A 16,807-nucleotide genomic window follows, 5' to 3' on the forward strand; every position below is an offset into this window, starting at 1 on the left:
GTCCCCGATGTTGCGGAGGAATTCGTTATCTTTTAAATTATGCTCTACACGAATTATACATGACAAATAAAAATCTACCTAAATCTACTTAGTGAAGAAACATAAAACCGGGCCTTGCGTGCTATACGGTCCATCTAAAGTTTTGTCAAGGATCATTTTACACATCATTTATAAGATTCATTTAACATATGCATTTAAGTCGTGCAGCAAACGAAACGCCGCAGAAGTCGAATCAGGATAGCCACAATGTTACGTTTTTCTACAGTGTTTAGGGATATAAGGATTATTTTTCAACGGACTAATGGTATCCGTTGGTTTCGGAAGGGTGAGTAATATATGATACAGGTTGGATGTGCACAAGTAAAGACATCGATAATAGGTTACAGAAATATATATAATGTTTACTTATGTAGTCCATGCAAACTCACATGACTGAGGCATTATAAAAAGGAGGAACTTATGGAGAAGTAATAACTGACGCAGAGGAATTAGCAGTGTCTTTACATAATAATCCAGATTATACATGTTTTAGTTATAATCCTTATGATACATTTTTAATGATCAATTCTATATTTCAATTTTCTCATACATTTGTCGTTAGGTAGATAAAATAGATAAAATGGTGTTTTTAGACTAGATTTCCTGTCGTCTTTTGACTGTCCAAAAAACAGGCAAAGCAAATGACCAAGGTATCGGGTATTTGAAAAGAAATAGCAATAATGAAGTTGACCATTTTTTGGGAATATAGAAAATTTTGGTAACTGAATATGTGAAAATGAAAGTTCCTAGATTTTGTTTTTATTTACTTTCTATGGATAGCTTATACTTTATAGGAAGAAAACGACTGAGCATAACTTACGACACCACGCGTAGTTGGAGGAACAAGCATTTGTATTTACACATATAAGTAACAATTAGATCTCTACATCAAAAAGCCATAAGTATTTCTTCATGTTTTTTGCAGAAACATTGGAAAACAAAAAGCAAATACATTTGGAGCTAAAACATCGATGTCAAAATATTTCTTCTGTGGTGAGTCATACCATGTATTTATTTTTTCTTTTAGCATACATCGTCAATTCAGCAGAAAATATAGTATTTCATCTGAATACGCGATTTCAAATGTATTTATAAAACATAAGGACACCATCACACTCATTTACATAATGTAATTACACACCTGAACGATTTCAGGTATACCTACCTATCCCTTTCCCACACATGTATGCACAATATACATGTATGTATGTATGTTTGTGAAATTTGTACCTTACATAACGATATACCTACCTACATAACCCACAGGAACACTGGTATGGATTCTCCTATTATATGATAATTGGAGGTTAACACGAAAGGTCACTTAAGGATAGTAATAGCATGGGAAGAAAATATAAAATGACAGTCACGTATAGCAACTAAACGTGCCCCGTTCTGAAATCATGTAAATATTGAAATGTTGGATTTGTGTCTGCGTTTAAATCTCTCATATAGTGAATGTTGTAAATGCTGAAAGCAGATGAAGACATGTTATGAAATGTAGCATCAAACAAGATCAATCAAGTGAAGAAGAATGACGAGGCCTAGTCAACATGAAGCAAGCCGTACATACTTTACAGCAAATGAAAATGAGATGGTTTTGAATATAGAAAGTCTTCAAAGAAAGAGATTTCTTAGGAAAAAAATTAAAATGCTGGGGCCTTATTCTCGAGCTTTTAGGATTAACAACAGAAATAAGTTTCAGCAATAGTAATTGTGATACCAAATTATACCAAACCAAAATTAATATTGTTTGTCATGCGTTTGGTTTTAATTGCAACCGAGTTCATACAATATTAAATGTATCAGATTAAAACAATTTGATATTGATATATTGATAAGTTTCTCATCGAGAACCGCAGAAGACGGTGAAGGGGACAATATGTGTCCATCATTTTCCCTTCCATTTGTCCTTCTTTGTTTGGGTTCTATCTCCTAAACTATTAATTATTAAACCTCATGTTTGACGTTTGTTAAAACGATAATGTTATAAAAGGATGTATAATTCGATTCGAAGTAATTTATTTAACTTTTGAATTTCGTTTCGTTAAAGGCTCTCTAAAATAAACAAATAAACAAATAGACTGGTTTCATAATATTCACATATCAAATGAAAGCTAAAGTAACCCAACATGCACAAGAGAGTATGGATTCAGGTCGTTATACCCAGAAAGTAATTGATCAAGAGTGTGTGAAATCAGTTCGTTTATAAAGTTACTGATCAAGAGTGTGTGAAATCAGATCGTTATACCCATAACGTTACAGATCAAGAGTGTTTGAAATCAGTTCGTTTATAAAGTTACTGATCAAGAGTGTGTGAAATCAGTTCGTTTATAAAGTTACTGATTAAGAATGTGTGAAATCAGATCGTTATACCCATAAAGTTACTGATCAAGAGTGTGTGAAATCAGTTCGTTTATAAAGTTACTGATCAAGAGTGTGTGAAATCAGATCGTTATACCCATAACGTTACAGATCAAGAGTGTTTGAAATCAGTTCGTTTATAAAGTTACAGATCAAGAGTGTTTGAAATCAGTTCGTTTATAAAGTTACTGATCAAGAGTGTGTGAAATCAGATCGTTATACCCATAACGTTACAGATCAAGAGTGTTTGAAATCAGTTCGTTTATAAAGTTACTGATCAAGAGTGTGTGAAATCAGATCGTTATACCCATAACGTTACAGATCAAGAGTGTTTGAAATCAGTTCGTTTATAAAGTTACAGATCAAGAGTGTTTGAAATCAGTTCGTTTATAAAGTTACTGATCAAGAGTGTGTGAAATCAGATCGTTATACCCATAACGTTACAGATCAAGAGTGTTTGAAATCAGTTCGTTTATAAAGTTACTGATCAAGAGTGTTTGAAATCAGTTCGTTTATAAAGTTACTGATTTAGAATGTGTGAAATCAGATCGTTATACCCATAAAGTTACAGATCAAGAGTGTTTGAAATCAGTTCGTTTATAAAGTTACTGATCAAGAGTGTGTGAAATCAGATCGTTATACCCATAACGTTACAGATCAAGAGTGTTTGAAATCAGTTCGTTTATAAAGTTACTGATCAAGAGTGTGTGAAATCAGATCGTTATACCCATAACGTTACAGATCAAGAGTGTTTGAAATCAGTTCGTTTATAAAGTTACAGATCAAGAGTGTTTGAAATCAGTTCGTTTATAAAGTTACTGATCAAGAGTGTGTGAAATCAGATCGTTATACCCATAACGTTACAGATCAAGAGTGTTTGAAATCAGTTCGTTTATAAAGTTACTGATCAAGAGTGTGTGAAATCAGTTCGTTTATAAAGTTACTGATTTAGAATGTGTGAAATCAGATCGTTATACCCATAAAGTTACAGATCAAGAGTGTTTGAAATCAGTTCGTTTATAAAGTTACTGATCAAGAGTGTGTGAAATCAGATCGTTATACCCATAAAGTTACAGATCAAGAGTGTTTGAAATCAGTTCGTTATACCCATAACGTTACAGATCAAGAGTGTTTGAAATCAGTTCGTTTATAAAGTTACTGATCAAGAGTGTGTGAAATCAGATCGTTATACCCATAACGTTACAGATCAAGAGTGTTTGAAATCAGTTCGTTTATAAAGTTACTGATCAAGAGTGTTTGAAATCAGTTCGTTTATAAAGTTACTGATCAAGAGTGTGTGAAATCAGATCGTTATACCCATAACGTTACAGATCAAGAGTGTTTGAAATCAGTTCGTTTATAAAGTTACTGATTAAGAATGTGTGAAATCAGATCGTTATACCCATAACGTTACAGATCAAGAGTGTTTGAAATCAGTTCGTTTATAAAGTTACTGATCAAGAGTGTGTGAAATCAGATCGTTATACCCATAACGTTACAGATCAAGAGTGTTTGAAATCAGTTCGTTTATAAAGTTACTGATCAAGAGTGTTTGAAATCAGTTCGTTTATAAAGTTACTGATCAAGAGTGTGTGAAATCAGATCGTTATACCCATAACGTTACAGATCAAGAGTGTTTGAAATCAGTTCGTTTATAAAGTTACTGATTAAGAATGTGTGAAATCAGTTCGTTATACCCATAAAGTTACAGATCAAGAGTGTTTGAAATCAGTTCGTTTATAAAGTTACTGATCAAGAGTGTTTGAAATCAGTTCGTTTATAAAGTTACTGATCAAGAGTGTGTGAAATCAGTTCGTTTATAAAGTTACTGATTAAGAATGTGTGAAATCAGATCGTTATACCCATAAAGTTACAGATCAAGAGTGTTTGAAATCAGTTCGTTTATAAAGTTACTGATCAAGAGTGTGTGAAATCAGTTCGTTTATAAAGTTACTGATCAAGAGTGTGTGAAATCAGATCGTTATACCCATAACGTTACAGATCAAGAGTGTTTGAAATCAGTTCGTTTATAAAGTTACTGATTTAGAATGTGTGAAATCAGATCGTTATACCCATTACGTTACTGATCAAGAGTGTTTGAAATCAGTTCGTTTATAAAGTTACTGATCAAGAGTGTGTGAAATCAGATCGTTATACCCATAACGTTACAGATCAAGAGTGTTTGAAATCAGTTCGTTTATAAAGTTACTGATTAAGAATGTGTGAAATCAGTTCGTTATACCCATAACGTTACAGATCAAGAGTGTTTGAAATCAGTTCGTTTATAAAGTTACTGATCAAGAGTGTTTGAAATCAGTTCGTTTATAAAGTTACTGATCAAGAGTGTGTGAAATCAGATCGTTATACCCATAACGTTACAGATCAAGAGTGTTTGAAATCAGTTCGTTTATAAAGTTACTGATCAAGAGTGTTTGAAATCAGTTCGTTTATAAAGTTACTGATCAAGAGTGTGTGAAATCAGATCGTTATACCCATAACGTTACAGATCAAGAGTGTTTGAAATCAGTTCGTTTATAAAGTTACTGATTAAGAATGTGTGAAATCAGATCGTTATACCCATAACGTTACAGATCAAGAGTGTTTGAAATCAGTTCGTTTATAAAGTTACTGATCAAGAGTGTGTGAAATCAGATCGTTATACCCATAACGTTACAGATCAAGAGTGTTTGAAATCAGTTCGTTTATAAAGTTACAGATCAAGAGTGTTTGAAATCAGTTCGTTTATAAAGTTACTGATCAAGAGTGTGTGAAATCAGATCGTTATACCCATAACGTTACAGATCAAGAGTGTTTGAAATCAGTTCGTTTATAAAGTTACTGATCAAGAATGTGTGAAATCAGTTCGTTATACCCATAAAGTTACAGATCAAGAGTGTTTGAAATCAGTTCGTTTATAAAGTTACTGATCAAGAGTGTTTGAAATCAGTTCGTTTATAAAGTTACTGATCAAGAGTGTGTGAAATCAGATCGTTATACCCATAACGTTACAGATCAAGAGTGTTTGAAATCAGTTCGTTTATAAAGTTACTGATCAAGAGTGTTTGAAATCAGTTCGTTTATAAAGTTACTGATCAAGAGTGTGTGAAATCAGATCGTTATACCCATAACGTTACAGATCAAGAGTGTTTGAAATCAGTTCGTTTATAAAGTTACTGATTAAGAATGTGTGAAATCAGATCGTTATACCCATAACGTTACAGATCAAGAGTGTTTGAAATCAGTTCGTTTATAAAGTTACTGATCAAGAGTGTGTGAAATCAGATCGTTATACCCATAACGTTACAGATCAAGAGTGTTTGAAATCAGTTCGTTTATAAAGTTACTGATCAAGAGTGTTTGAAATCAGTTCGTTTATAAAGTTACTGATCAAGAGTGTGTGAAATCAGATCGTTATACCCATAACGTTACAGATCAAGAGTGTTTGAAATCAGTTCGTTTATAAAGTTACTGATTAAGAATGTGTGAAATCAGTTCGTTATACCCATAAAGTTACAGATCAAGAGTGTTTGAAATCAGTTCGTTTATAAAGTTACTGATCAAGAGTGTTTGAAATCAGTTCGTTTATAAAGTTACTGATCAAGAGTGTGTGAAATCAGATCGTTATACCCATAACGTTACAGATCAAGAGTGTTTGAAATCAGTTCGTTTATAAAGTTACTGATTAAGAATGTGTGAAATCAGATCGTTAATACCCATAAAGTTACAGATCAAGAGTGTGTGAAATCAGATCGTTATACCCATAAAGTTACAGATCAAGAGTGTGTGAAATCAGATCGTTATACCCATAACGTTACAGATCAAGAGTGTTTGAAATCAGTTCGTTTATAAAGTTACTGATCAAGAGTGTTTGAAATCAGTTCGTTTATAAAGTTACTGATCAAGAGTGTGTGAAATCAGATCGTTATACCCATAACGTTACAGATCAAGAGTGTTTGAAATCAGTTCGTTTATAAAGTTACTGATCAAGAGTGTTTGAAATCAGTTCGTTTATAAAGTTACTGATCAAGAGTGTGTGAAATCAGATCGTTATACCCATAACGTTACAGATCAAGAGTGTTTGAAATCAGTTCGTTTATAAAGTTACAGATCAAGAGTGTTTGAAATCAGTTCGTTTATAAAGTTACTGATCAAGAGTGTGTGAAATCAGATCGTTATACCCATAACGTTACAGATCAAGAGTGTTTGAAATCAGTTCGTTTATAAAGTTACTGATTAAGAATGTGTGAAATCAGATCGTTATACCCATAAAGTTACTGATCAAGAGTGTTTGAAATCAGTTCGTTTATAAAGTTACTGATCAAGAGTGTGTGAAATCAGATCGTTATACCCATAACGTTACAGATCAAGAGTGTTTGAAATCAGTTCGTTTATAAAGTTACTGATCAAGAGTGTTTGAAATCAGTTCGTTTATAAAGTTACTGATCAAGAGTGTGTGAAATCAGATCGTTATACCCATAACGTTACAGATCAAGAGTGTTTGAAATCAGTTCGTTTATAAAGTTACTGATTAAGAATGTGTGAAATCAGTTCGTTATACCCATAAAGTTACAGATCAAGAGTGTTTGAAATCAGTTCGTTTATAAAGTTACTGATCCAGAGTGTTTGAAATCAGTTCGTTTATAAAGTTACTGATCAAGAGTGTGTGAAATCAGATCGTTATACCCATAACGTTACAGATCAAGAGTGTTTGAAATCAGTTCGTTTATAAAGTTACTGATTAAGAATGTGTGAAATCAGATCGTTATACCCATAAAGTTACAGATCAAGAGTGTTTGAAATCAGTTCGTTTATAAAGTTACTGATCAAGAGTGTGTGAAATCAGTTCGTTTATAAAGTTACTGATTAAGAATGTGTGAAATCAGATCGTTATACCCATAAAGTTACTGATCAAGAGTGTTTGAAATCAGTTCGTTTATAAAGTTACTGATCAAGAGTGTGTGAAATCAGATCGTTATACCCATAACGTTACAGATCAAGAGTGTTTGAAATCAGTTCGTTTATAAAGTTACAGATCAAGAGTGTTTGAAATCAGTTCGTTTATAAAGTTACTGATCAAGAGTGTGTGAAATCAGATCGTTATACCCATAACGTTACAGATCAAGAGTGTTTGAAATCAGTTCGTTTATAAAGTTACTGATCAAGAGTGTGTGAAATCAGATCGTTATACCCATAACGTTACAGATCAAGAGTGTTTGAAATCAGTTCGTTTATAAAGTTACAGATCAAGAGTGTTTGAAATCAGTTCGTTTATAAAGTTACTGATCAAGAGTGTGTGAAATCAGATCGTTATACCCATAACGTTACAGATCAAGAGTGTTTGAAATCAGTTCGTTTATAAAGTTACTGATCAAGAGTGTGTGAAATCAGTTCGTTTATAAAGTTACTGATTTAGAATGTGTGAAATCAGATCGTTATACCCATAAAGTTACAGATCAAGAGTGTTTGAAATCAGTTCGTTTATAAAGTTACTGATCAAGAGTGTGTGAAATCAGATCGTTATACCCATAAAGTTACAGATCAAGAGTGTTTGAAATCAGATCGTTATACCCATAACGTTACAGATCAAGAGTGTTTGAAATCAGTTCGTTTATAAAGTTACTGATCAAGAGTGTGTGAAATCAGATCGTTATACCCATAACGTTACAGATCAAGAGTGTTTGAAATCAGTTCGTTTATAAAGTTACAGATCAAGAGTGTTTGAAATCAGTTCGTTTATAAAGTTACTGATCAAGAGTGTGTGAAATCAGATCGTTATACCCATAACGTTACAGATCAAGAGTGTTTGAAATCAGTTCGTTTATAAAGTTACAGATCAAGAGTGTTTGAAATCAGTTCGTTTATAAAGTTACTGATCAAGAGTGTGTGAAATCAGATCGTTATACCCATAAAGTTACAGATCAAGAGTGTTTGAAATCAGTTCGTTTATAAAGTTACTGATCAAGAGTGTTTGAAATCAGTTCGTTTATAAAGTTACTGATCAAGAGTGTGTGAAATCAGATCGTTATACCCATAAAGTTACAGATCAAGAGTGTTTGAAATCAGTTCGTTTATAAAGTTACTGATCAAGAGTGTGTGAAATCAGTTCGTTTATAAAGTTACTGATTAAGAATGTGTGAAATCAGATCGTTATACCCATAAAGTTACAGATCAAGAGTGTTTGAAATCAGTTCGTTTATAAAATTACTGATCAAAAGTGTATGAAATCATTCAGATTACCAATAAATCCGTCGTCTCTGCAATGTATTAGAATAGGCTTTTCCCCTTATTAAATAGCTCTATGATTGAAATACATAGAGCACTATCTACCTCGTCCTCTACCTCAGACTGACAAAAGAAAGAAGTGCTATTAGAATATATTTTTTAGCATTAAATTGATCTATGTGAGTCTTTCAGAACAACTTCCACCAATCAGCCGTTGGCATAGAAGCGATTAATGTAGCCGACGATAAAAAAACTCTGTCTCTTAAATGGGAAGATGGTGAGCAGTCAAGGTAAGTTAGATAATAAAACACTAAACTAGGAAAGATCGCAAATAAATCATAACTTTCACTGAGAGCTGTCTAAGTAGGTTCCATTATTAAGACGAAGACTTACAGAATAAAGATACAGCGTTGTCAAATTACAGTAAGCTTAATTTTCTAATTTTACAGTTCAATGCTTCGGTCTCTAGCAAATAGGATGAACAGATGTTTACGAACAAATTTTGCAATATTCGACTATTTTAATGTTTTCTTTTTATTCATTTACAACAGATTGTGATAACGTATGTGATTCGAGAGCAATCCTTAGTAAAGCAAAAAGTTAGAAAATGTTTAAGTAATGTATAATGCAAATTCCCTGCATGTTTCAGTTTCGGTATCCTTGACCATTATCTCTTCATTGTGGGGTAGCATTGTTATACTGATATAAGTTATGTCGCCACATCCTTTATTATTTAGTACACGATTCACACTCTAGAAACTTGTGCGTTAATTTAGATTAATTGAGATGTATGAATATCTCTATATTATAATTGACCTTTAAGTTTCCACAATTATACTCTAAACGTGCATTCTTATAACTGATCTTGAAGTATTATGAATGGGATCAAAAAACGCCACTTTAGCTCATGTTTTAGATAAGATTACACATTGAATATTTATGGTTGATAAGAGTTTTGAAATAATCACTATCAGGCTTAGTATTTCATCCGAATTCCATGAAAAATCTTGTACCCAGTATATTCATCTACTTTTCTGTGATTAATTCCGTTTCAAACACATACAATTGTTGCTAAGATTAGATAGTTTGTAAGCAAAAGTTAAAACCGAAGTACCCAACTGATTCAGCTCTTACTTAGTTCAATATTTCTCAATGATATCTCCTAACTATGCGTTGTACAAGGTCGAGGCAGTCATTGCAATCATAATGCGATATAATTTGGGAAATTGAATTGTTGAAATATTAATTTTATCCACTTTTCACTGCAGTTCAGAACAATGACCATTCCTTCTGTAAAGTTGCCAAAGTATTTGATCTTTGCAAATGTAAACGAAATACAATCAATCGTAAACAAGAAACAGAATTTATATGTTTTGTCAAATTGGATAAATATATAAATTGAAACTGTGTTATTTTCTTTAAGTTTTCACAGCAAGTGGTTGCGATTTAATTGTCGATGCAACAAATGCAACGATTACGCAAGTAATTCTTGGATCTGGCCTGCCAATGAAATACCACTGACACTAACGTTAAAGACGGTCATCTCAAAAGGTAAACATCCTTTGCAGTGGCTGAAAAATACTGTGACATGTTTTCATTTCGATTCTAAGACTAACCAAGAAAAGACAACCTTGCTTCCAATTAATTTTTGAATAAAATAAAAATGAAATTGAAATAAATCTGCAAGCGAAAAACTAAATTTCTGATTTAATTCCATTCAAACATTAGCTGTCAAATATAACGTGGATCATATAATATTAATTACCTGCCATTGACATGTAAAACAATTAAAATTCTATAACATATCTGAAATATTGCACCAATTAGTCAGTCTTTTGAAGAATGGGGTTCATGATAAGATATATGTTAATATGGTAGTCAATTAATTTGAGTTTGAACACGTGAACAGTGAGTGCTTGAATTACCAACATGCATTTGCTTTTCAAGAGAATGGTGATATCCAGGTCCAATGGAATGAAGAAGATCATGAAGGGATACTCACCACAGAACATCTGCTAGAACATTCCTATTCCAAGGAGAATCAACGACGTGTAAGAGATCAGGCAAAACTTCAGTTCCACTCTGATGTATGTAGAGATGATATTTTCTGATGAGTCTATTTTGTTAACTAAATGTAACCCCTTTTAACTCTTGTTGTAGTTACGCTAAGGTTCTTCTTCTGTCAGTGAGAGATGAGACAAATATTTCATTATCTATATAATACCCAATATTTCGAGTTCCCACTTCACGTCTATGTGTTGAGATTTCTCACATGTTTCAATAACTGGTTTGATAACAATCTTAAAACATAGAATAGACGTGAATATGTAGGCTAATTACTGTGTGCAATCATTCTGTTATTTATGATATTATGTTTATGATATGTTTAAGAATTTTAATTGACCGACCAGAAATCTGTTGAGCTGGTCAATAATAGCATGAATACACTTAATACATTTTGACATGGGGTTGTTGTTTTTTTTTAAAGATGACAATACCTGTTATATCCTGGAAAGATGTTCAGTCATCTGAGGATTCATTATACAGGTATGTCCTTTATTGCATACAGTTTGTATATTAAGGATATTTAATGTTGATAATTTTAATAGAACATTGTTAACGAATATGACAGAATATAGAAAGCATGTAGTATACACGAGTAAAGAAATCCTTATATTCTGCCGATTAATATGCTGCTTACTACTTCCAACGTTTCTGAGAAAAGAGCGGTAAACACATTAGAATATGTTTAAGCATTCATAACCTAATGTTTCACAACAAGACACTTTACGCAATACGCTGTGTTATACTGTGTTCTGATATGAACGTGTTTGTAAGATACATTGACCTGTAACTCATATGCAATTTCCCTATCAAACAGGTAAATATCGGAGTCGAAGGGACTTTTCAACATAGACTAAGACAGCGTGACCTTATAAATATACATGATATATTCCTTACGTCAACTTAAATTTTATATTGTAAAGATGGCTCAGAAATATAAATGACCAGGGAATATGTCTCCTTACGGACGTACCAGCCGAACACCACTATGCAAGAAACGTAAGTCAATATATGTTTTATTTTCAAATGTTCATACACTATTAATCGAAAAACAAGTTAAATGATTCGAGATTTTGTAAACCATAGCGATACTCTCTCATTTCTACCGGTGTTATACTGGTCTGTACAGAACAATATGCCAAAGGTAACAGACTGTATTACACACCAACCGGTGTAATATAGCCTCGACCGAGCATTTCATGACAAATATTTACAGAAAATGTTTTTCAGGACGATTTCAAAAACATAATGTCTGTTATCTAATTATTGTTTTTTCTTTAAAAAAATTAGAAAGGAAAACAGTTAGATTTTAAGTCATAATAAGACGAAAACCATATTGTGCCGTACATCCGGAGATGAAAGTTTGTTAAGAAATTTAGCTCGTCAATGTTGAACAAACAATATGAGACATATAAGGAATTTTTTTCCGAAACAATGCCTCTATGTCTGTTTCTTAAATCTGACACTTTCTAGAACTGATGGTGGTTCACGAAAATTATTGACATGTTGATTTTTCCTCATTTTAGCATTTTCGTATAATCGACTTTCTCTCTCCCTATTAATATGCGATAGAAGTTTTTATTGTACCGAGACAATTGTTAACATTTTCCAAGAATTTTGTTAATATGAAGATACAAATCAAAGTTTGAAAATGTGAGATAAATACCTTTTTAATATGTGTACATGTTGACTCGTCTGTTATCACGTTTTGTGACCTCAGGTATAATATCCTATCCCATTTACATATTAAAGAGTCGTATGATATTATAAAGGTAAATAGTGATATATCTTATCTAGTCGGAACTGATAATCACTACAACGTCTTTCAATAGGTGCTGAATAAGATCGGCTGTCTGACAGGAACCGTATACGGTGAGGTTAGAAAACTTTTTTTCTCTCTATTGATTTTGTAATATGACTTGTAAATTTATTTGGTGTTACGTTTTACTTGAAACTTCAAGCCAAGTTGAGAATACTCTCTTTGTAAAATGCCAACTATTCAAGCTAAATAGCATTATGCAATGTACAGCAAAAACACGTGAATTAACGCAAAGATGTCATATTTGCGATTTTTTACAACACAATTTTTATAGAGAATGACATCTTTCTATGCCCCATTTAATACAATTTGCGACTTGTTCCTAATAGTAGGACACCTTTTGACATTTGTGAAGAAGTTATGTCCATGGACATGTTTGGTGACATTCATCATCATCATCATCATCATCATCATCATCATCATCATCATCATCACTGACAAGTAAGGACTATTGATATTTCCTCCCTGTTTGTATAGAGATTCGTATAGGTTATCGAAACTTGATATGATAATAATGTTGTCTTGGAATTCTCTATTTGGTTCATACTTATATTCTGTATTGATATGTACTGCAATAATCAAAGTTGTATCAGACAACTTTTGCATTCCAATCATAACAAGGCAACATTCTCACGCGGATATTTATTACCCGTACTTCCAGAAGTAATTATGTGTACCTCATTGTGTACATTGAAAATAACAATAATGCATAGCAGTCGCAACACAGAAAAACGTTGTGCCTGAACGTACACAGGTTGGACTGCATACTGAAGTAGATAATTTTGCTGTGGTCATGTCTTACCCGCTATAGAAAATAAGTAAAATCCAGAGCTCTTTTTATTCAGAGCTGGATATAAAAAGGCTTTTTGATCGCTATTATTTGTATGGGGTAGCTCTTCTGCTAACTCATGTCCACATGTGTAGATGTCCTCATCCATAAAGTGTGACGTATCCGAAGTGTGGAGCCCTTACGAGGTCAATATGTGCATACGATGTGAGTTTACGTGACTTTAGTACTAACAATTTCACACGACAAAGGACCTTAAGTTGTTGTGTTAAGCGATTGAAGTATAAAGTATATCTTGTCCTGTTTACTGTTATTTATAATAAATCACTCTATATAAATGTTATGTAAATGACAGATCTGGGACATCAAATTGCATAAGAAGATTATCAACGCTGCGTATGGACGTCAGGCTCTTCTCTTCCACACGGATCTGGCCATATACGAAGCCCAGCCCGGTGTACAGTTTCTACACTGTCTAAAGTAAGTTGTGTGAAACTGAAAATAAAAGAGAACATTTGAAAGTTGTACAGAAATATCTAATTATATTCTTGATTGATGTTTTTTGCATATATATATTTATGTGTAGAAACTAGGAGATGGTATAGTACTTGCCTCTCCTGCCAAATACAGAGAATGAGAGACATAATATCACATCGACAGTAAATATGTGTTTTGAGCTACATCATTGTCAATTTATCATGATAACCTGTCCAACAATATGCCACTTCTGTTGTTATGAATACAACACTGTATCGTCATGTATTATATTTCGTTATCAATCGTTATAAATGTTTCAAACTTATAGTTTTGTATGTTCTAATAGTAAATAGGAGTTGCATCTTTACTGGTAATAAAACCTTACTTTTAGCATGAAGACTCTTGTCGTAATATTACAGAGATAACAACCATTACTTTTGAAAACCATATCACGATTTTGACCATGCTGATCTAATCTCTTTGAGTAATCGTATGCGCTAATTTATCCAAGCATAATCATTCTACCTAATTTTCATCAAGATTTGATGACTCGTTAGAGGGTGGTGAAACCCTGTTTGTTGACTTATATCACATTGCTGAGAAATTCCGAGAAGATTTTCCAGAGGAGTTCCGTATTTTGACTGAAGTTCCGTTTACATTCAACAGGATTCATTATGATCGGTAATATTGTGATTTATCTATGTTCACTGATATATTTCTACTTACATGAAACGTTTACCTATTTCATGATATAGTTCAAAGAGAGAGGCTAATGAAATCAGAGTTGGTTATGAAGTTAACAGCCTCCTACCAAGGCGAGAAAACAAGCACGAAACTTGCTGTAACAAAGAAAAATATTAAAAAAGAATTAAACACGTCTCATCACTTTTGACTATCACTATGATATAAGAAAATCATTCGCCTCTTAGAGAACCATTGTCGGTTTCACTTCATGATGACATTGTTTGTTGTACATCAGGCTAATGTTTCATTGCTGAATTATGTATTTTTTCAAATATCATATTAATCAGAGATAAATGATTAATATCATGATATATATGGTATTATGCTGTACCTGTTTATTTTACATATATAACCCGAACAGAGAGAATCCTGTCCATATGATTCTCAGAAGGCCGCTGATATCTCTTAACGACGAGAACCGGGTAAACATTGGTTTACTTGTAAAAAGATTAAATTATCAGCTTTTTAAAATTTCTTCCTTGACATGTCATTATTTGTAAACGATTGTGAACTCGCTCTGCACTATTCATTGTTCAATTTAAGGTCAGTAATTTCAACTACAGATGGGACCAATTTCACCTTGATGACGTTATCAAATATTAAAAGAATGAGTGACCATAAAAGGATTATGTATTTTCCCCTCTTTTTCAGATCAATAGTATAACTTGGCATGAACACGAACTTGGACCTCCTCTGGTGAATGAGGTAAGAACTACATTTCATATTAACAGTTTAAGTAGAATATTATATTTCTTGTATACTAACAACCGATATAGAACTATTTCATGACCAAATCAGCATAATATTTCAGAAGTAGATATTTATTCTGGTAGTGAACGTACTGAATAAAACACGTTCATTGGTGTATGACATCTGAATAAACAGTTCATGCTTGATGTTTTTATATTCGTTAAAATAGATTGTACCTTATGTATCTTTTTAATAATAAGTTAGATATGGTATCAATTTTAGTCAAGTAAACTGATTCTTCTGATTCTGATAAAAGTAATGCCAAACAAGCATTGATCTATAGTCACTGTTACAGTTATAGATCTTGTGACAATTAACAACAACGTTCTTCCGTAAACAACCTATACTAACATCGCAACATACTGGAGATTGATATTATCCTGTTTCATCATTGATCAATGTTTCATCAATATATAATTATATCATGATAAACGTTCGATATAATGTTCTTTTATCATATTACAGAACAATGTTGAAGAGTTCTATCGGGCCTATCAGCTTTTCGCCAGGGCTATCAATGACTTCCCTCACAGGGTAACCATTAACACATATATATGTGTATATATGAATTGATGAGAAGCAGAAATGTAAACAAAACCAGATCATGTAGTTTGTGCAAACAATAAATCTCTATGTCACTCTTCTTAAATTGAATCGATTATTATCTAAAATATGAGTAGACGTTGGCATATCGTTGGCATTGAAATATCACAAAGATGTCATTTAATTATGCAGTATTTGCGATAACGATACAATGCAACACATAATACTACTGTATCCTATCAAACAATGTTCAAACTACGATAACAAATGTAGCTGATACGTGTATTTTCTCTTTACAAGAGAGTCGTACGTCTTCGGAAGGGTGATATGATCTGCTTCAATAACAGACGACTTGCTCATTCAAGAAACGCATTCACTGGAGAGGGTGAAAGACACTTACAGGTTAGATAACAAGATTCACTTGAAAATGAAATGGTTTTAAAGCTGTATTAATACTCATACCTGGATGTTTTCCGCTGATAAATGAAAATAATATACTGTTTGTTTGTCTTTATTAATTGCCATATCTCTTCCGGTATTGGTCTGTTTCCAGGGGTTATTATTTTCTACTATGTTTTATTCTAACTGATGTTACGATTCTATCCATAAAGGGTCTTATACAATTTTTCATACTTTAAACTAAATTGCTGTTGCAGGGTTGTTACGTTAATTCGGACGACTTCAAGAGCAAATTGATGTACCTATCACACAAGTTGGACAATGGTAGAGCTGTGTGTCATGTTGGCAATACCGACTGGACCTAAGACAGCTTCATCACATGGAAACTGACATTAAAAATGTTAGAATATTGTATACAGCGAGACAGAGCATTCGCATCTTCTCTTATAAATATATGATAATCTAACTGGAAACTATAACCTTATATATATGTGATATTTTATTTTTCATGAAAACCGTATAATTGTACATGATACCAAGGCTTGTATTTCTTAAGCTTTTTGTCGAATTCTATCAAACTAGTGTATATGATATTACAT

The 16,807-nt window shown here is 32.6% G+C and overlaps 1 protein-coding gene across 1 annotated transcript; it reads left to right on the forward strand.

Annotated features, from left to right (window-relative positions):
* Nucleotides 1-11,824: 11,824 nt before the first annotated feature.
* On the forward strand, nt 11,825-16,573 carry LOC132548651 (gamma-butyrobetaine dioxygenase-like). The gene is made up of 8 exons (XM_060212527.1): nt 11,825-11,833; nt 13,651-13,775; nt 14,313-14,453; nt 14,878-14,938; nt 15,168-15,221; nt 15,732-15,800; nt 16,110-16,211; nt 16,466-16,573. Exons 1-8 carry the CDS (start codon nt 11,825-11,827, stop codon nt 16,571-16,573), a joined length of 669 nt encoding a protein of 222 aa, XP_060068510.1.
* The last annotated feature ends 234 nt before the right edge of the window (nt 16,574-16,807 follow it).

Source organism: Ylistrum balloti, unplaced genomic scaffold (assembly GCF_031769215.1).
Source record: "Ylistrum balloti isolate Yb309-2 unplaced genomic scaffold, AGI_CSIRO_Ybal_v1 Utg370022, whole genome shotgun sequence".
In the NCBI taxonomy this organism is placed as follows: domain Eukaryota; kingdom Metazoa; phylum Mollusca; class Bivalvia; order Pectinida; family Pectinidae; genus Ylistrum; species Ylistrum balloti.